This window comes from Lepus europaeus, chromosome X, assembly GCF_033115175.1.
Source record: "Lepus europaeus isolate LE1 chromosome X, mLepTim1.pri, whole genome shotgun sequence".
Classification (NCBI taxonomy): Eukaryota; Metazoa; Chordata; class Mammalia; order Lagomorpha; family Leporidae; genus Lepus; species Lepus europaeus.
The window spans coordinates 42,544,795-42,566,805 of record NC_084850.1 but is presented as its reverse complement, the minus strand read 5'-3'; the positions used below and the strand labels follow the sequence as shown (position 1 = coordinate 42,566,805).

Genomic DNA, 22,011 nt, shown 5'->3' with positions numbered 1-22,011 from the left:
ACACACACCCGCCGGGGCTCGGATCCCAGGCCAGGATGTGGAGGTGTGTCTGCGTGTACTTCCATCTCCTGACAGCTAGACTCCTGCAGAGCTCACAGGGCCCTGGCAAGGCGGCTGTGTCTCCTCATTGAGTTGTTGGGGCCTCCCCTTCCGCCAGCCATGGGAGGTAGAATTGTCTGCCATTCCAAGATGCTTTCCTCTTTTAGTCTTTGTTGTTGTTGTTTTTATTATTTGCTTCTTCCTTTTTTATTCTTTCCTAGCACCATGACCCGTTGCAGCCATCAGCAGTCCCCCTACCAGCTGCTATTTGGGGAGCCTTACATCTTTGAAGGTCTCCTGGGCTTGAAGATCCGCATTTCTCCTGATGCCTTTTTCCAAGTCAACACTGCTGGTGCAGAGAGGCTGTATCAGACCGTGGGGGAGCTGAGCGGAGTGAACGCTAACACCATCCTCCTTGACATCTGCTGTGGAACTGGCAAGCAGCAGTCTGGAGCAGAATATGCATGCTGCTTAGCCTCCAACACCCACCCCCTAGTACCCAGGGCCCTTGCAGCTTGCAGGGTTTTGGGGGAGGGGTCGGGTGGTGGTAGTGGTGCAAGCATGGCCTTACTGGTTTAAAATCCTAAAATACCCTCTTCTCATTCTCTCTTACTTCCCCAGGCGCGATTGGCCTGTCTCTGGCTCAGCACGCTTCCCAGGTCCTTGGGATTGAGTTGGTGGAGCAGGCAGTAGAGGATGCCAGGTGGACGGCTGCTTTCAATGGTACACAGCTGAGAGTGTGGGGAGACATGAAGATGCAGTTGTTTCTGTGCTAGAGAAAGTGTTCTGTGGAAAAGATGCCTACCGCAGCCCCAACCTTCACGAAGCCAGGGAGCTGGTTCCAGAGTGGTCAGAGTTGGGTCTTGGTAATTTTGTGGGGAGGATCCCACTATCTAATCATTCTTTTTTCTCTTCAGAGGAAGATCCCAAGGGAAGGCAAAAAGTGTAGCTGATGGGAAAGGCAGTGACAGAGCTTGGCATAGAATAGAAGAGCCTTCTTGACTTTAGACTGGCGAGGTGTCATAGTATAATACAATTGGTTTCTTACCTATATTTTCAGCAACAAAACCCTTTCTTGAAACCAAAGGATGCCAGGCTGCAGTATAGAAAATGGATTGTCTGGCCCCCTCTACCCCACTTGCAGGCTGCACGAGGATCACTTGAATAAAAGTCAAGGTTGTCGTCTTGGTATACATCCATGCCTTGTGAGTGGTTGAGTTGAAAGGCTTCCTGAGATGGCCCGGAGGGAAAAGCATTGATTTTGTCATAACTGGTATAAGAATGCTAGATGTAAAGGGGAGGCGGCAGAGCTGTGGCTCTTGTACATTTCCATAAAGCTGAAGTTCTCCCCCTGCTTCTGCTGTCCTTGAGTGATGTCATATGGGCCTCTCTTCTGCAGGCATCACCAACTGTGAGTTTCACGCCGGTCGAGCTGAGAAGATTTTGCCGTGGCTGCTAAAGTCAAAGGAAGGCGGGCAGCCAATTGTTGCTGTGGTGAACCCACCCCGTGCTGGGCTGCGTACGTCCTCCAGCTTGGGTTCCTCATTCCCCTACCGTGTTAAGCGGTCTCCCAGTGGGCCAGCCCTGAACCTGCTTCTCCATAACCAACCAATCCTAGATGCTAGCTAGTTGGGATTTTATGATAGTGGGGATCATTATAGTTTAAGTATATTGATAGTGTTTAATATTGATAGGTGTTTCTTCCTTCAGATCACCGAGTGGTCCAAGCCATTCGAAACTGCAGGGCCATCCGCACGCTAGTTTTTGTTTCCTGCAAGCTCCATGGGGAGACCACAAGGAATATCATTGAGTGAGTCTTGACTTCTTTTTAAAGTTATTTTTCTTGGTATGGAGGGTGCCATGCTAATTGTGTCCAGTATGGAAAATGTAGAGAAATGTGAAGCAAAAGAAACAAAATTGTACTATTTTCCGGAGTCAATTATGGAGGTGGGCATTTGGCACAGTGCCTAAGATGCCACTTGACACACACATTCCATGTTAGAGTGTCTGCGTTTGAGTCCGAGCTCTGCTTTGCATTCCAGCTTCATGCTTCCATGCACCCTGGGAGACAGCAGGTGGTGGCTCAAGTACTTTGCACCCTGACATCCATGTGGGAGACCCAGATTCAGTTCCAGGTGCCTGGCTTTGGCCTGGCCCCAATCCTGGCTATTGTGGGCATTTGGGGAGTGAACCAGAGGACGGGAAATCTGTGTCTGCCTCTCTGTCTCTCTCTTTCTGCTTTAGAAATAAAATGAAAATAAATAAATAAAAATTTTGAAAGGAAGAGTCAGTTATAGGCCTGTGTGTAAAGTGATGCAAGTTAGGTATTTGCTTTGGATTGAAAATTTAGGAGGATGCCAAAAATTGCAAGATAAAATTTTAAGCAATATTTTCAGAAAGCAAAATTAAATTAATTATAAGCAAACCATTTTTTATTTTTTAAAAATGATTTATTCATTTATTTGAAAGAGTTACAGAAAGAGAAATCTTCCACCCACTGGTTCACTCCCCAAATGGCCTTAACAGCTTGGGCTGGGCCAAGCTGAAACCAGCAGCCAGGAACTCCATCTGGGTCTCCCATGTAGTTTCAGGGGCCCAAGGATATAGGCCATCCTCCACTGCTTTCCCAAGTGCATTAGTAGGGAGCTGGATCAGAAGCAGAGCAGCTGCGACTTGAATAGGTTGCCCAAGTGGGATGCTGGTGTCGCGGGCGGCAGTTTAACCCACTGTGCCACAACACCAGCTACAACAAAATATTTTAAAAAAGTTTTAAAGATGATCTGTTTGCGTACTTGATATATTTTGCTTCATTGCCTTATCCTACTCCTGGATTTGGTTCCAATAAAACTTTATAAAAGCAGACAGCTGTACTGTAAACTATAGTCTTCCAATTTGATATGCTAAAATGTTGCATCAAAATATTACTTGTCTTGATTACTGAGATTTGTTGGTACCAATTAAGTTTCATACTCAATGCAAGTGCCTCTCACTTTACTCTAGATCTGGTCCTGGTTAGCTATTTTGACTTTTGAAATGTTTTCTTTTTTATTATCTTTCTTCCTTCCTTTTCCCCCCTTCCTCTAACAGGACAATATAATTTCTTTGTAACAGACAATATAGTCAAGTATAAAGTATTATATTCATTAAATAAAAGTTTAATAAATGAAAAAAAATGAATGAAGTGTAACATCAACAAACAATACATTATTGTTTGTCAATTTAAAAAAGAATTAAATTACTTGAGCTTTCAAAAGTCAATGAATGGGGCCGGCACTGTGAGTTAAACTGCTGGCTGCAGTGCTGGCATCTCATAGAGGCGCCAGTTCAAGTCCCAGCTGCTCCGCTTCCAATCCAGTTCCCTGCTAATGCATGTGAAAGATGGCCCAAGTGCCTGGGGCCCTGTAAACACATGGGAGACCCAGAAGAAGCTCCTAGCTCCTGGTTCCTGGCTTTGACCTGCACAGCTCTAGCCATTGCAGCCATTTGGGGAGTGAACCATCAGATGGAAGACCTCTTTCCCTCTCTTTCCCTGTAATTCCACCTTTCAAATAAAATACTACTAATAAAAAAGTCAGTGAGCAAGAAAGAGAACAATAAGTCTAAAGGAAATTGAAGAAATAAATAAAGACCACAAAAATTAATCAGTTAGTGAATTACAAAAACAAAAAAAGTATAGACCTGACAAGTAAACAAAAATGTATTATTTGGGGGCCAGCACTGTGGCATAGTGGGTAAAGCTGTTGCCAACAGTACCAATATCTCACATGGGTACCCGTTAGAATCTCAGCTGTTCTACTTCCAGTCCAGCTCTCTGCTGTGGCCTAGGAAAGCAGTAGAAGATGGCCCAAGTCCTTGGGCCCCTGCACTCACATGGGAGTTCCAGAAGAAGCTCCTGGCTCATGGCTTTGGATCAGTGCAGCTCTAGCCATTGCAGCCATCTGGGGTGTGAACCAGTGAATGGAAGACCTCTCTCTCTCTTTCTCTCTCTCTACCTTTGCCTCTCTGTAACTCTGCCTTTCAAACAAATAAATAAATCTTTAAAAATATATATATTATTGGAATAAAATAATTAAATAGACAAATAAACCTAATTGATAATACAAAGTGGTAAAAGACATGTATAAAATGTCATACATGAGAAAAGGAGTATAACTATAGATATGAAGAATCTTTTTTTTAAGATTTTATTTATTTTTATTTGAGAGAAGGAGACACAGAAAGGTCTTCCATCTGCTAGTTCACTCCCCAAATGGCGACATTGGCCAGACCTGAGCACAATCCTAAGCCAGGAGCCAGGAACTTCCTCCAGGTCTCCCACGCTTGTGCAGGGACCCAAGCACTTGGGCCATCTTTTACTGCTTTCCCAGGCTACAGTGCGGAGCTGGATTGGAAGTGGAGCAGCTGGGACTTGAACCGGTGCCCATATGGGATGCCGGCACTGCAGGGGGCAGCTTTACCCACTATGCCACAGCGCCAGCCCTGTATCATTTGTTTTTAATAACTGTTTGACACTGTTTTTGAATATACTATAAAGGTGGCATCTCAAATCTGTGGGGAAAAGTTGGAAAATCAATAAATGATCATGGACTAATGGGTAGCAGTGCTGAAAAGAAAAAGTTGGGTCTATTATCTCACCCTGTAAACTAGGATAAATTAGAAATGGCTCAAAGATTTAAATGTATAAAAGGGAATGTATAAATGCACCCTAGAAAAGCAAAGAATTTCTTTATAATCTTAGAGTGCTGAAGCCCTTTTAGCTGTGAACATTTAGAAGCCATATAATAAAGGAATTGTTGAATTTGACTATATAAAAATAACTTTTCCCTTCATTACACCATGTACAGAAATGAACTATAAAACTCATAGAAGAAAACGTAGGAGATTTTAAATCTTTATGATTGTGGATTAGGCAAAGCTTCTTAGATATGACATCAAAAGCCTAACACCTCCCAAAAATTATCAAAATTTTCTTAAAAAGATGTTGTGTTGCAGATAGACAACTTAGAAGTAAAAAGACAACCCACAGAATAAGAGAAAATATTTATACACCATCAATAAGGGACTGATATCCAAAACTAGATGCAAAAGACCTTATGTTATATAATCTAATTTATTGGAAATATCTAGAAAAGGCAAATCTATAGAAATAGGAACTAGCTTTGTAGTTATCTAGGGCTGGGAAGAAATAGAGTGTACTACTCATGGGTACGTGGTATCTTCTTGGGCTAATGAAAGTGTTCCAAAACTGATTGTTGTGATAGTTGTACAATTTTCTGAGTATAGTAACAACCACTGAACTATATAAACAGGTGAGCTGTATAGTACGTGGATTATATCTGAACAAAAATATTGACAAAATCACTTACTTGTGCATGTTGAAAAGAATCCTAAGCAAAGACAGGTGACAACAAATTGGGGCAAACTTTGCAGTTCATATCACAAAGTGCTGGAAATCGATAAGCAAAAGGACTAGGGCTAGCAATGTGGCATTGTGGCCCAAGCCTCTGCCTACAGCGCCTGCATCCCATATGGGCGCCAGTTCAAGTCTTGGCTACTGCTCTTCCAGTACAGCTCTCTGCTATGGCCTGGGAAAGCAGTGGAAGATGGCCCAAGCCCTTGGGTCCCTGTACTCACTTGGTAGACCCGGAGGAAGCTCTTAGATCCTGGGTTCGGATCGGCTCAGCTATGGCCATAGTGGCCATTTGGGGAGTGAACCAGCAGATGGGAGACCTCTTTTCTGTCTTTCTCTCTGTCTGTAACTCTACCTCTCAAATAAATATATTAAATCTTTTTTTAAAAGATTTATTTATTAATTTGAAAGAGTTACACAGAGAGGGAGAGGCGGAGAGGTCCTCCATCCGATGGTTCACTCCTCAATTGGCCATAACGGCTGGAGGTGCGCCGATTTAAAGTCAGGAGCCAGGAGCTTCTTCTGAGTCTCCCAGGTGCTTTCCCAGGCAATAGCAAAGAGCTGGATTGGAGGTGGAGCAGCCAGGTGTCGAACTGGTGCCTATATGGGATGCCAGCGCTTCAGGCCAGGGCATTAACCCACTGTGCCACAGCGCCGGCCCCAATAAATTAAATCTAAAGAAAAAAAGACAACTGCCCGGTAGAAAAAAGTGCAGAGGATATGAAAAGTAAATGTGCTTATGAATCATGAAAGGATGCTGTCTTCCCCCTAGTAATGGAAATCCAAATTAGAAATACTCTATGTTGCCACTTTTTACTTCACAGATTGGCAAAAGTACAAAAGTTTGATAATGTGCTTTTGTCAGTAATATGGAAAAATGTGAATTCTAAAAAATTTCTGGTATAGTCTTTTGAAATTTATTTTATTTATTTGAAAGGCACAGTTACAGAGAGAGATTAGAAAGACAAAGAAAGAGATCTTCCATCTACCAGTTCACTCCTCAAATAGGTACAACAGCCAGGACTGGGCCAGGCCAAAGCCAGGAGCTCAGAACTCTATCTGGTCTCCTACATGGGTGGCAGGGGCTGTCATACTTGGGTCATCTTCCACTGCTTTCCCAAGTGCATTAGGAAGCTGGATGGGAAGTGAAATAGCTGGGGCTTGAACTAGTGCTTTGATATGGGATGTTGGCATTGTAAGCAGTTTAACCCACTGTGCCTCAATGCCAGTCCCAAAATTACTGGTGCAAATTGAGTACTAGCCCATGTAAATCCTTGTGGTGGTTTGCCATACAGATTAAAGTTATAAATGTATATACACCCTTTGGCCCTGTAATTCCATTCCTCAAGCTTTATACTGTAGGTTAACAGTGGGGAACATCTGGCCTGGGGGCTGTGTATCATTTGGTGTGGTTCTGCCAAGGCAACTGCAGCCGGGACTGAAAATTCAGTGAATCTATACCAGGATAATTTTTAAGTTGATAATTTTCTGTGACCCATGAAATTATAAATATCCAAATGGCAGAATAAAGGTTGCCCACCTCTGATAGACTCCTATATATATAAAATGACATATATACAAAGTTATTTATTGTAGTTCTTTAACAGCAAAAGATGCAATATCCTCAAAACTCATCAGTGAGGAATTGGTTGAAGCAACTGTGCTGTATCTATCTAACATTCAGTGTTTCCTTCTTTAACTAAAATATCTTAAAGAAGCTACTTAGAAAGGAATAAGGTTTACTGTGGCTCATGGTTTTGGAGGTTCACAGTCTAAGATCGGATGGCTGACAATGACAAGTGTGTGTACAGAGACACGGTCACTTGGGGAGCTTGGAAGCAGAGTGAGATAGGGAGCAAGCTTGTTTATATAACCAGCACTCTCAAGAACTACCTTCTGGTAAGGAGCTTCCACTCTTAATCCATCAACTGTTAATATTAATCCATTAATCATTAACATAAGACTGTGGTGTTTAAAGGTCATTGTGGGGGTGGCAAATCATGTTCAAACTGTAGTACCATTCAACAGAACATTGTGTTGCTATTCAAAAAAAAGAAGAAAAAGATGGTGTTCTCCATGTACTGATAAGGAAAGATCTCTAAGGCATGTTATTTCTTATAACAGCTCTACTGAGATATGATTCATATATCGATTCATGTATTTAAATTGTACAGTTTAGTGAGTTTTGATGTTCTCAGACTTGTGCAACTGTCTCTACTCTCTAATTCCAGGACATTTTCATCATCTCAAAATGAAACCCTGTATCACTTAGTCACTCCACATTTTTTCCCACCCCACTGTCCCTAGGCAACCAGTAATCTACTTTCTGACTCTCTAGATTTGCCTATACTGGGTATTTCCTATAAATGGAGTCATAAAATATGTGGTTGTTTGCATCCATCTTTTTTTCACATAGAATAATGTTTATAAGATTTATTCATGTTTTAGTATGTATCTAATATTTCACTCATTCTTATGGTCATAGAAATAAATAATACTTCATTGTGTGGGCATACCACATTTTATTGGGCCACTTGTCAGTTTGTGGGCATTTGGATTGTTTTCACTTCTGGCTGGTAAGACTAATGCTGCTGCATGACCACTCATGGGCAAGTTTTTGTGTGGACATACATATTCATTTTTGCTGGGCAGATGCCTCGGAGTAGATTTATTGGGTCTGTGCTATTTTTACCTTTTAAGGAGCTACAAGTCTGTTTCCAAACTAACTATACCAATTTATATTTCTAGCAACAGTGTATGAGTGTTCTAGTTTTTCTATACCCTCACCAAACCTTGTTATTATCTATTTGATTATAGTGCATGAGAAGTGATAGCTCATGGTGGTTTTCATCTGTGTTTCCCCCGTGGCTAATGCTGTTTAGCATTTTTTTCATGTGCTTATTGGCCATTAAAAAAATCTTTGGAGAAATGTCTATTTCAATGCTTTGCTTATTTTTAGAAAAAAAAAAAATTTAAAGATTTATTTATTTGGGCCGGTGCCGTGGCTTAACAGGCTAATCCTCCACCTTGCGACACTGGCACACGGGTTCTAGTCCCGGTCGGGGCGCCGGATTCTATCCTGGTTGCCCCTCTTCCAGGCCAGCTCTCTGCTATGGCCCAGGAAGGCAATGGAGGATGGCCCAAGTCCTTGGGCCCTGCACCCGCATGGGAGATCAGGAGAAGCACCTGGCTCCTGGCTTAGGATCAGCACGATGCGCCGGCCACAGCGGCCATTGGAGGGTGAACCAACGGCAAAAAGGAAGACCTTCCTCTCTGTCTCTCTCTCTCACTATCCACTCCTCCTGTCAAAAAAAAAAAGATTTATTTATTTATCTGAAAGAGTTATAGATAGGCAGAAGCAGAGAGAGAGAGAAAGAGAGAGAGAGAGAGAGAAAGAGAGAGAGAGGGAGGAAGGGAGGTGTCTTCTATCCGTTGGTTCACTCTGCAGGTGGCATCAATAGGGGCTGGCCTGAGAGCATTCTCTTCTGTCAGCTGGACAATTAACTAGTGTGTGAAAATTTCACACTTTCTGTCTCATTCTGGGAACACAGAGATGAATGAATGAAAAGCAGTTTTTGTCTCAAAGATATTGCAGCAAGCAATATGGTGAAGAAACAAGTTGCATTAGATATGATCAGCGCTGGCTAAGCGAGAAACAGAGGGCCTGTGGAGCACAAAGGAAGGGCTGACATTTTAGGCAGTTGTGCTCTTGTAGGCTCTTTTGTTTGTGGGAACTGATTTTATGATATGTTTCTCCAGGCTATGCTGTCCTCCAAACTCCACTAAGAAGCTCCTCGGCGAACCTTTTGTCCTGAGACAAGCTGTACCCGTGGACTTGTTTCCCCACACCGCACACTGCGAGCTGGCCCTCCTCTGCACGCGATGAGCAGCCTCCTGGAAGACTGCAGGCGATTTGTTAAGGCAGAAGTTTCCGAAACTTGCAGGTTTGGCTTATTGCTGCATGGCAGGCCCTGGCAGCATTCCCCGGGAAAGCCATCCTTGGCCTGTGAGCAGGAAGAATGTGGTTGGCCTCCTGTCTGAGGCAGGTTGAACCTTAGGTAGCAGGTTCTCTGGCGCACCTGCCGGTTTTCCTTGTTTTCACTGCTCTCCACTCCTTGGCCCGGGATCTGGACTGTTCTGATTTTGCTCCTGGGTTCTGCGCATTTGCTCAGAGACTTGACTGTTTTTGGATGTTTTCAGACTTTAGAGGTCATGAAGTAGAACTAGAAACAATTTTAGCTTTTTACAAAGCAGAAGAAGCTGTGAAGTGGTTGCCACAGTGACTGAGTCCACATCAGCAGAGGTTCATTCCTTGGAGTTTTCTAAGTTTTGAGGTTTCTAGAATGCCTTTTGGGAAGATTATCCCTAGGAGGAGTAGTACTGCTTAGCTCTCACCTATGGAAGGAGAAAGATTTTCAAAGAAGGGACTGAATATGAATAATTGCACTTCGTAGTATGGAGACACGAAGCTCTAGGATCCTAGAATAGTATGTCTATAATAAAGTGGATATTGAGAACTGGTTATCTGAATATAGTCAGTGTTCTCTGGTCTGTGATTTCTTCAGTTCTAGAATTCTTAGATACTTGCCTAAGAAGATTTAGTTTTGAATCTTTTAATGGCTAAGGACATTTAACTTAGTGAGCCTTCTCTAATTTACAACATGATATTGGGTCAGCTAGTATTTAAAAACTTATTCCTATGACAGAAACAGACAGTGTGAGTGCCCATCTGCTGGTTCACTCCCCAAACTCCCACAATAGCCAGGGCTGGACTGGGCTGTAGCTGGGAGCTGAGAACTCAATCCCAGTCTCCCATGGGGACCCAGGTGCCTGAGCCATCACTGCTGCCTCTCAGGGTCTGTATTAGCAGGAAGCTGGAGTCAGGAGTTAGAGCTGGGTGTTGAGTCCAGGTACTCTGATGGAGGCCATGGGCATTTTAGCTAGTATCTTTTTTTGTTTTAAAGACTTATTTACTTATGATTTGAAAGGCAGAGTTATAGAGAGGCAGAGGCAGAGATAGATCTTCCATCTGCAGGTTCACTCCCCAAATGGCCTCAACGGCCGGAGTTCCGCTGTTCCAAAGCCAGGAGCCAGGAGCTTCTTCTGGGTTTCCCATGTGGGTGCAGGGGCCCAAGCACTTGGCCATCATCCAATGCTTTCCCAGGCCATAGCAGAGAGCTGGATTGGAAGTGGAGCAGCCAGGACCGGAACCGGTGCCCATATGGGATGCCTGCACTGAAGGTGGCAGTTTTACCCGCTATGCCACAGCACTGGTCCCACTAGTATCTTAACTATTGACTGAGTGCCTGTCTTTCAGCTGGCTTTTTTTTTTTTTTAAGATTTATTTATTTGTTTGAAAGGCAGAATTTACAGAGAAAAAGAGGTAGAGAGAGATCTTCCATCTGCTAGTTTACTCCCCAAATGGCTGCAATGTATAGAGCTGGGCTGTTCTGAAGCCAGGAATCAGTAGGTTCTTCCTGGTCTCCCTTCTGGGTACAGGGACCTCAGCTCTTGGGCCATCTTCCACTTCTTTCCCTGGCACATTAACAGGGGGCGGGATTGGAAGTGGAGCAGCCAGGACTTGAACTGATGCCCATAGTGGATGCTGGTGCAGTAGGCAGCAGTCTTACCAACTCTGTCACACTACCTACCCCTCAACTAGCTTTTTTAACTCTTCTTAATTCTGAATATTTCTAGAGAAGGCTCCTCCTTAGAAAAAAATGGCTGTTAAAGCTACTGTATAATGTTTTGTATTATTCTTTTTTAAATTATTTATTTATTTATTTGAGAGGTAGATCTACAGAAAGCGACAGGGAGAGACAGAGAGAGAGGTCTTCCATCCACTGGTTCAGTCCCCAAATGGCCTCAACAGCTGGAGCTGGGCTGATCCGAAGCCAGGAGCCAGGAGCTTCTTCTGGGTCTTCCACATGGGTGCAGGGGCCCAAGCGCTTGGGCCATCTTTCACTGCTTTCTCAGGCCATAGCAGAGAGCTGGATTGGAAGAGGAGCAGCTGAGACTAGAACTGGTGTCCATATGGGATGCCGATGTCGGAAGCGGATGATTAACCTGTGCCACAGCATTGGCCCCTTGTATTCTTTTATGAGATGGTCAGTCAGCTAGGGCAACAAGAGAACACCAGAGGGGGCCCAGAAAGCAAGCTGAAAGCTTCTAAAGACAGGAGGCATGGCACACTGCACAGAGCCACACACTAGAGCCACCAGGGCAGTCAGCAGGCAGAAGACAGATGCAAGGGGAAGGTTTAGGCTACTACCTTTATTAGGATTTCCTGGGGAAAGGCATGGCAGGGCAGGCTAGTTTGAATAATTGTTGTGAGCTCTAAGCTGCATGGGTGGTTCCTAGTTGTCTGGTTCCTGGCCCTGGGTGATTGAGAGGAGCATTGTCTCCTGGGTTTGAAGGGCTAGTTAGGGTAGGTGATGCTCTGAATTGGTCAGTTTGCATATGAAAGGCATCTTCTGAGCACAGCCAGAAAGGTTTTATTAAGATGTCAAATAGGGGCTGGTGCTGTGGCACAGTGGGGTAAGCCACTTCCTGCAATGCTGAAATCCCATTATGGGAGCCCTGGTTCAAGTCTCGGCTACTGTGGCTCCCAATTCCAGCTTCTTGTTAATGCACACCCTGGGAAGGCAGTGGAAGGTGGCCCAAGTACTTGGGTACCTGCCCCCCACATGGGAGACCCAGATTGAGTTCATGGCTCCTGACTTTGATATGTACACACATATATACATGCATATTATATACAGTATAATACCCATTAAAAAACTAGAAGGAAATTATTTAAAATGATAAAACTGTTGATTTATGGTAATCAGATGAGTTATTTTCTATTTGCTTATTAATTTTATATAATATTACTATCTATTTTTATGATGGAAGCATTTTAAAAAGCAACTCTATTTTTCCCCTCCCTTGTTCCCCTATCTCAGTCAAAAACCCAGAGTTCTCTTTACCATTCCCCTGTCCAGCTGCCCACAAGGTAGATTCTATCTGGCTATCTTCTAGATATGCCCAGTTCGACATGTCTAATGTTGAACGCTCTGCATCTTTCCCATAAGCCTGTCCTTCCTCCTCTGACTCTAATCTTAAATGAATGCACCAATCTGCGCAGTCACCACAGCCAGAAGCCTGGAAATGATTTCTGAGTCTCCCTGTCCTACTGCTCCCATCCAGTTTGTCACCGAATTGCCATCCCCGTGGGCCACCATCATCTCTCAGCAGATTACTACTGCAGGAGCCATCTCCCCGGCTGATGCCGCTTTCCCCTTGATTTGCACTCTCTACATCCACAGTGATTTTTCCCGAAATGCAGATCTCGTTATGTTTCTCCATTGTTTAACATCTGTCATTAGCTTCTTACTGCTTTTAAAATTAAGTCCCAAATGATTCATAAAGCTTGGAAGCCACTTCATGATTTGAGGCGTCCCATTTCTTTGTATACTTCAAATTCCTTTCCCTGAAAAGGACAAACGTCTTCCGTGCTGGTTCTTTTCACGTTTGGTTCCCTGCATTTGGATTGCTCTTTTCTCTACCACTTCTTGGCTAAATCTACTCATCTTTCTGGTTTTTAATTTTTTTTTTCAAGAGATTGATTTCTTATTTGAAAGGCAGAGTTACAGAGAGAGAAAGAGACAGAGAGAGATCTTCCATCAGCTTCTTCACTCCCCAAATGACCACGAGTGTCCGGGACTGGGCCAGGCTGAAGCCAGGGACCATGAGCTTCTTCCTGGTCTCTCATGTGGGTGCAGGGGCCCATGGACCTGGGTCATCCTCTGCTGCTTTCCCAGGTGCATTAGCAGGGAGCCGGATTGGAAGAGGAGCAGCTGAGAGTCAAACCAGAGCCCGTGTGGAATGTCTGCATTACAGGCTGTGTTTTAACCCGCTGTGCCACAGTGCTGGCCCCATCTCTGTTTTTAGCTTAGATTTCCTCCCTCAATGAGGAGCTAATGAAGAAATAAAAATAGATTTGGCTATGGACAATCAGCATGTTGATAATTTTGTTAGTGTTTTACATCCTGTAAGATGATGCTAGAATCATGCTTCCTTTTTTGATATGAAAGTTTTCAAAAACATAAAGACAATGGGCTGGCACTGTGGCATAGTAGGTTAAGCCTCTGCCTGTGGTGCCCGCATCCCATATGGGTGCTGTTTCATGTCCTGCCTGGCTGCTCCTGTTCCGATCCAGCTCTCTGCTATGGCCTCCTGGGAAAGCAGTGGAATTTGGCCCAAGTCACATATCCACATACCCGTTTGTTATTCAACAAATAACATTTTGCTGTTTTTTTGTCTATGTGTGTATGTTCTCTAATAAACCAGTTGAAAGTTAAGTTGTATGCCTCAGCATATCTAAGCATAGGTCATTTTTCTATATAACACTGACACCATAAACCCAGCTAAGAAAATGAATACCTCACCAGTCTTCACTAATATTATATGATATGTAGTCCAGGGCTTCCAGAAGTATGGTCTTCAGACAACCTAATGTTCACAAGGGAGATAAGGAGCTTGCCCTAGAGTGTGTGTCACAGCACACATCACACAAGCGTGTACACACACACACAGAACACACACACACATACACAAATGGCAGCTGAATTAAACAGGGTGCTTAGTGATGTAGTTCATTTACATCTGTGGACTGCCTGTGTGGCGTGGCTCTATTTTCAATTCCCACAGCTATTCCCAAAATGTCTTCTATAGCAGTTCACATGCTACATTCAGTGGTTGTGTCTCTTTCATCTCTTTTAACATAGGACAGTCTCTTCCTCTTATGTTTTCGAGGCACTGACTTTTCGGAGACCAGCGATCTGCCCCACAGGATGGATTTGTCTGACTGCAGGTGACCAACTCTTCTGGTTTGCTTGGGACATTTCCAGTTTGAGCACTGATCCTGCATCCAGGGCAACACGACAGTCCCTAGCACACCAGAGTGGTTCATTTACCCATGGCAGTGTTTAACTCCTTCTTCCTGCCCCTGACTTTCTGATAAACTGAAGTTGGGTGTAGTGGCCCGATTTGCTTCAGATGAAAACACAGTTGACAAGAATACTTGTTAAGTGCTACTGTGTACTTTACGTCATAACCCACCAGGAAGGGCATAATGTCAGTTATCCACTCTTAGGAAAGGTGATGGCCCTCAGAACTCTCCTTGCAATTTCCCCTTTGTAATTAACAAGTCATTTGTGGAGTGTTATTTTGATGTCGTGTGGCTATCCTGTTTCCTAGCAACCTCTCATCTAAACTTTTAGCATCCATCCATTACTATTCCCTGATTCAGTCATTCTTTTCAAATTGTTAAAATTTATTTTCTAACTCAGTCAGTCCTTTAATTAGGGATTGCAAAGTGATGATTTTCTGATTCTGTCATTCAATCTGAGTTTATTAGCTGCCATTCTTCTGTAGTGGTGAACTTTGCCTTATCTATAGGGTGTGAACTATAGTGCCTCCAGAAACTCAATTTTCTGAGCAAGAAGTTGAAATAATAGTTATTTTCAGTGGTGGCAAAGGAGTGTTTTTTTATTCTTTAATGTCACTTGATTCAGTGTTTTCTCTTATTTGAATTCAGTGTTTTCCATTGTTCAGTTATTTTCTTTTAGATGCTCAGATTTTCCCCAGTTTCACCGGCAGGAGTCAGACTCGTTCCCATGTCTTTTACATACAGCTCTATTAATCTTCAAGCACTTTCTTAGATTCTGGCATAGGATTCCGAGACTCACCCTACATTTTCCCTTCCCCAGTCCTGGAATCAGCCATATCCAATGAGCTCTGGTTTCTTTTAATGGAGAATGGTGTTTAGAAACCAAAATCTGGAAGTTGGGTGTTAGAAGCACAATCTTATAAGTGTACTGTATTCCAGTCTGTGAGCTACAAAACATTCGTATAGTGACCAACTGTCCTGATTTTCCTGAGGCTTGGGATTTTTCAGTGCTAATAACTGGGAACATCTTAGGCAAACCGGGACAAGTTGGTCACCCTAAATTGGTCACATTGTTACTACATAGTAAAGATTGAGGAAGAATCATGGAAATTGGAGTCGGGATATGGAGATTAGTAGTAACTGAGGTAGCTGAAGATTCCCAGGATATTTAAGAATTTCTCCTTAAATGATCTCTTCTAGCTGTAAAATGTGTGCGTGGGTCTATGGCAGTGGATCACAAACTTGACATTAGTATCATCTGGAAAGCAATTAAAAAATACCAATGCTTGGACCCCATACCTTTTAATTTAATTGGTTTAGGGAAGTGCTTGGGCATCAGTATTTTTTAATACCCCCAAATGATTCTAATGTGCAGCCTAAATGAAGAACCAGTGGCCTAGGTCAAGCTTTACCTACCCAAGTCTAGTTTTAGACCAGCAGCAGCAAGGTGTAGCCCTGAGCCAAGCACTCAGGTGCTTCTTAGAAATCCAAATTTGCAGGGCTGGCATTGTGGTGGGGTGGGTTAAACTGCTGCCTGCAGCCACCAGCATCCCATATGGGTGCTGGCTCAAGTCCTAGCTGCTTCAGTCCAGCTGGGAAAAGCAGCAGAAGAGGTACCAAGTGCTTGATCCCCTGCACCACATGGGAGACCTGGAAGAAGCTCCTGGCTCCTTGCTTTGGCCTGGCCCAGCCATGGCTGATGCCACCATTTGGGGAGTGAACCAGTAGATACAAGATCTCTGTCTCTCCCCCTCTCTCTCTGTAACTCTGCCTTACAAATAAATAAATTAATTTTAAAAAACTCCAAGCATACAGGCTCCATGCCTTGTGAATTAGAAACATTGAGTGTAGGGCTCAGAAGTCTGCTTATCATGTCCTATAGGTGATTCTGATGCATATTCAAGTTTGGGAGCCACTGACTGCACGTTAGTTAGAACACTTGAGGACCTTTTTTTTTTTTTTAAAGACTTATTTATTTGAGAGGCAGAGTTAGACAACGGTGGGTGGTTGGAGAGAAAGAGTAGAGAGCTAGCTGATTTATTGCCCAAATGGCCAGGGGCTTCTTCCAGGTTTCCCATGCGGGTGCAGGGGCCCAAGGACTTGGGCCATCTTCTACTGCTTTCCCAGGCCATAGCAGGGAGCAGGATCAAAAGTGGAGCAGCTGGGACTTGAACTGGCGCCCATATGGGATGCCGGTGCCATAGGCAGAGGATTAACCTGCTATGCCACAGCACCAGCCCCCCCCCCCCCCCCTCCCCAGGGCCTTTTAAAAGCAGGATCATGGGCATTATCTCCTCAGAGATTCTGATTTAATTTGTTGTGGGTGTGGCCCTGGCATCATCATATTCCAAGCTTTCCACATGACTCTGATAGAATTCCTGGGGTGAGAATTACTGTCTAGGGTTTTTTTTTTTTTAAGATTCATTTATTTATTTGAAAGACAGAGTTACAGAGAGAGGTAGAGACAGAGAGAGAGGCCTTCCATCCAATGGTTCACTCCCCAGATGGCCGCAAAGGCCGGAGCTGCGCTGATCCGAAGCCAGAAGCCAGGAGCTTCCTCCGGGTCTCCCACGCGGGTGCAGGGGCCCAAGGACTTGGGCCATCTTCTATTGCTTTCCCAGGCCACAGCAGTAGAGCTGGATCTGAAGAGGAGCAGCCGGGACTAGAACCAGTGCCCATATGGGATGCCAGCGCTTCAGGCCAGGGCGTTAATCCGCTGCGCCACAGCGCTGGCCCCTGTGTAGGGTTTTTGTCTCCAAGCCCAGGAGTTGGTGTAATGAGTCAAAGCGCACACATTGAGTATTACATAGAAACTAACTAGCTAGACAATACGTATGACAAGTAGCTTGCTTTTCTGCTTCCTCCTCGCCTGGACCTCCCCAGGTGTTTGGAGCGTTGATTTGCAGTCCTTTGCAAAGATTTTCATCCCTGGAAAGCACTTCCTTTCCCGCCACCCCTGCGGTTATTTTGGTGGGTGTGCTGAAAGTGGGGCTTGCCATACGTATTGCTGGAGCTGCCCTGATCTGAAGCCAGGAGCCAGGAGCCTCTTCAGGGTCTCCTATGTTGGTGCAGGAGCCGAAGGACCCGGGCCATCCTCCGCTGCCTTCACAGGCCACAGCAGAGAGCCATATTGGAAGTGGAGCAGCCAGGACTTGAACCAGGGCCCACACAGGATGCTGGCACTGCAGGCGGTAGCCCCACCTGCTGTGCCACAGTGCCGGCTCCAAAATATCTGAATTTTTAAAAGATCCCCAAGGTGATTCAACTCTGTAGTCTGAGTTATGATCCTCATTAGGTCTCTGGCTCCAAACTTATCTGCACATTGAAATGCCCCAGGGATATTTGCATTCTCTGTTTACCTTTACTTGTAACCAAGCCAAGAGATACCTGAGAAGAAGAGAGAGTGATATTATACTTTGTTATTTCCTCCAACTAGGCTGTAAGATTTGAGAAACTTAGGGCTATACCTTGGTTGCTGTTGTACCTCTCACACCTAGGAGTGTCTGACATGTGGCAGATGCTCAGGGAGGCAATATAGGATCCTGGGCAAGAGGAGTGGCTTTGGGATCAGACTGACCTGAACTTGAATCCTGTCTCCATCACTTACATGCTGTGTGACATCGGGCAACTTATTCTCTCCAACACTGTCACCCCTGTCCCCATAAAAAAGGGGAATAGTGGTACAGATGTTCTTTAACTGACATTGTGGTTAGGTCCTGATAAACCAATGGTAACTTGAAAATGCCATAAGTCAAAAATGTGTTTGAGGGGTTGGTGTGTTGGTGCAATGGGTTAAGCTGCCACCTACAATGCCAGCATCCTGTATCAGAGCACTTGTTCAAGTCTCAGCTGCTCCCTTCTGATCCCACTCCCTGCTAATGAAAGATGGTTCAAGTACTTGGGCTACTGCTACCTGTGTGGGAGACCCAGATAGAATTCCTGGCTCCTGAGTCCTGCCCAGCCTAGTCCTGGCTGTTGTGGCCATTTGGGGAGTGACTTAGCAGATAAAAGCTATCTCTGTCACTCTGCCTTTCAAATAAATAAATAAATCTTTAAAAAATGTATCTGAAGGCCGGCGCCGTGGCTCAACAGGCTAATCCTCCGCCTTGCGGCGCCGGCACACCGGGTTCTAGTCCCGGTCAGGGCACCGATCCTGTCCCGGTTGCCCCTCTTCCAGGCCAGCTCTCTGCTGTGGCCAGGGAGTGCAGTGGAGGATGGCCCAAGTGCTTGGGCCCTGCACCCCATGGGAGACCAGGAGAAGCACCTGGCTCCTGCCATCGGAACAGCGCGGTGCGCCGGCCGCAGCGCGCTACCGCAGCGGCCATTGGAGGGTGAACCAACAGCAAAAGGAAGACCTTTCTCTCTGTCTCTCTCTCACTGTCCACTCTGCCTTTCAAAAAAAAAAATGTATCTGAAACACCTCACCTAGCGAACATCTTTGCTTGGAAACAGCACACTGTAGGGTCTTGGTTGTTCACCCTTATGATCACACGAATGATTGTGCTTGTTGTCACTGGCTAGTACCATGAGACAGAATCAGACTCCATACTGCCAGCCCAGGAAAAGACCAAAATTCAGAATTCAGAGTACAGTTTCTGCTGAATGTATATCACTTTCACACTATATGAAGTCAAAAAATCCTGAGTCCCACCCTCTTTAGCTGGTACTTAATTTTATTTATTTATTTTTAAAGATTTATTTATTTGAGAAGTAGACTTACAGAAAGAGATCTTCCATCCCATGGCTCACTCCCCAAATGGCCACAACAACTGCGGCTGGGCCAGGCCGAAGCCAAGAGCCAGGGGCTTCTTCTGGGTCTCCCATATGGGGGGCAGTTGGCTCCAAGTATTTGGGCCATGTTCTGTTGCCTTCCCAGGGTCTTTCCTAAGGAGCTGGGTTGGAAGTGGAGCAGCTAATGCTGGCCGTGCAAATGGTGGCTTAACCTGCTGTGCTACAACACCAGCCCTGGTACTTAATTTTAGGCAAACAAAGCCAAACAGACATTGGAAAGAGTCCCTTCCCTGTTTGTGTGGGTGTTTCTCAGCATTTATGTTACAGCTTCTAGTGAAAAGTTTAAATGAATTTCGAAGAAAAATGAAGCATAGAAAACAGGGAAGGCCAGCCCTCTTATTTTCTCATAATATTGGTTGCTAAAAATAACGCACTTGTCAAATCCTTTGTTCTCCTGTGAGTAGTGCTAATGTCAGACATGTTTTCTGAAAATAGTTGTGATGAGATGTCATGGATCAAGGGCTTTGGTATAGAAGCAATGGAGTTCCCTTCGGGAGGAAAGAACTCAGGTTCGCTGATGGCTCAGAACACCTGCTAGCTTGCCCTTTTGACTTCCTCAGTGGAAACTTGGTTCTAGGGGTGGGTTTTTCAAAAAAGTAAGCAGATGTAAATGCTGTGTGGGATCCTGCATTAGATCCTGAGCAGAAAAAGGACATCAGTGGGAAAGGTAGTGAAGTCTGAATAATGTCTACAGTTTAGTAAGTAACGTTATACTAATGTTAATGGGATAGTATTTTGCTTTCCACATTGTTTTTTTTTTTTTTTGCAAGAACAGGAAGAGGAAGGGGCAAGTGTCTCATGGGAGTCTCTTAAGTATGTGAAGCTTACCTAGCATACTAGGGTACTAAAAGTCCGGTGCAGTTTGAGTGACAGTTGGCTAGCTGTCTGCGTGTCCCCACTCCACTCTGCCAGGGAGGGCCTGAGCGAATGTCTCAGGCGACTTCCTTTGGGCCTGGCCAGCTCATCGTGCCAGATTCCTCATGGAGGGCTGCGGGATGCAACTCTGTAGTGCACAGTGCTCTCTTTTTGGCGACGACACAGACACTGATTTCACGGGCTGTCTTCAGTATCTCCACAGCCTTGCTGTGCTCAGGATCTTGCAAATGCACGTTATCCAATGCTAGTACTCAGTCGCCGTCCTGAAGTCCTGCTTGATGTGCGTCGGAGTCAGGAATCACCTTGCAGATGAAGATGCCTGGCTGGGAGGCCTCTCCTCCTCAGATGTTAAGTCCCAGCCACACTCCAGGAGGCTTCCTCAGTGTGACAATTCGGGGCAGAAACTGAGTCAGCCCATTGTTGTAGCTGGGTGGTGTACTCTCTGGTGAGGTGAATCCATGCTGGGGGATTCTCATAGGCAGGCAGGAAAACCACTAGGTAGTCAGCATAAGGAATCTGGCTGTCCATCTTCAGTGAAGTCTGGGAAGCCAACAGGGTAGTTTTGACCAATGTGCCAGAGGTAGTTAAGTTGTTAGCATTAGAGGAAGCTGGGTGAAGGGTATATACAAACTCTACTTTATAGGCCGGCGCCGTGGCTCACTAGGCTAATCCTCCACCTTGCGGCGCCGGCACACCAGGTTCTAGTCCCGGTCGGGGCACCGGATTCTGTCCCGGCTGCCCCTCTTCCAGGCCAGCTCTCTGCTGTGGCCAGGGAGTGCAGTGGAGGATGGCCCAAGTGCTTGGGCCCTGCACCCCATGGGAGACCAGGAGAAGCACCTGGCTCCTGCCATCGGATCAGCGCGGTGCACCGGCCACAGCGCACCAGCCGCGGCGGCCATTGGAGGGTGAACCAACGGCAAAAAGGAAGACCTTTCTCTCTGTCTCTCTCTCTCTCTGTCCACTCTGCCTGTCAAAACAAAACAAAACAAAACAAAACAAACTCTATTTACAATTCTTCAGTAAATCTCAAATCAGTTCAAAATGCCAATTAAGAAAACCCCAAATACAGTCTTTTCAAAACTAAACATACTGACTGAAAGCTAATTCTAGAAAAACTGTGCTGGGGCCAACGCTCTAGCATCCCAAGTAAAGCTATTGCTTGCAATACCAGCATCCCATATGGGTGCTGGTTCATGTCCCAGCTGCTCCACTTCTCACCCAGCTCCCTGCTAATGGCCTGGGAAAAGCAATGAAGATGATCCAAGGGCTTGGGCCCCTGCTACCCATGTAGGAGACCCAGATAAAGCTCTTGGTTCCTGTCTTTGGCCTGGCCCAGGGTTGACTGTTGTGGCCATCTGGGGAATGAACCAGCAGATGGAAGATCTCTCTGTGTGTGTGTCTCTCTCTCTAACCCTGCCTTTCAAATAAGTAAATAAATAAATATTTAGAAAAAAAGAAAAACCATGTCTAGGTAGGTGTTGAGGCCAGGGCTCAAGGGCAAGAATTTTACTTACCAAGATACCCAGATATGAAGGTGTGTTTGACTAACTATGTAGTACCCATGACAAAGTGATAAGAGGGGTAGCATGTAGGGATTCTTTTGCAGAGAAACTTCTAGCAGCCTATCCAAAAAAACAGTACCTTTCAGGATTAGTGAGCTGAGTTCAGAACACAGCAGCCGGACAGGATATTCAAATCTGTTTTCCTAAACGCGCATGTTTGTGTTGTTTGTTCAGCCTGGGGTTTGGAAGGAGCTTCTTCTCACTGTGACCTTAAACCTAGAATGGTAATTGGGTTCCAGTAGGGTGCGCAGAACAGAAAGGGCAGGGAACACAGGACATTCTGGCCCAGGTTAAAGCAACAGCCTCCTCTGTGTCCTGTTCTCTCGTCCTGGTATCTGGTGATCTGTGGGGTTATGTCCTGTGTCAGCTAAAAGGCAGGTGCCTCTGGCACCTAGGAAGAG

The 22,011-nt window shown here is 45.0% G+C and overlaps 1 protein-coding gene across 7 annotated transcripts in view; it reads left to right on the top strand.

Annotated features, from left to right (window-relative positions):
- Positions 1-22,011, top strand: part of TRMT2B (tRNA methyltransferase 2 homolog B) — a 119,656-nt gene that overhangs the window by 22,622 nt on the left and 75,023 nt on the right. For 3 of the 7 annotated variants that reach the window (XM_062183990.1, XM_062183988.1, XM_062183989.1), the window contains exons 10-14: positions 261-475; positions 661-762; positions 1,439-1,558; positions 1,750-1,849; positions 9,209-9,965. In XM_062183990.1, the coding sequence (XP_062039974.1) occupies positions 261-475; positions 661-762; positions 1,439-1,558; positions 1,750-1,849; positions 9,209-9,335 (664 nt within the window). In that variant the 3' untranslated portion in view covers positions 9,336-9,965. Of the gene's footprint in view, positions 1-260; positions 476-660; positions 763-1,099; positions 1,245-1,438; positions 1,559-1,749; positions 1,850-9,208; positions 9,966-22,011 lie in introns of those variants that run through there. The other 4 variants (XR_009865048.1, XR_009865049.1, XM_062183991.1 and 1 more) reach the window with 3 other exon arrangements.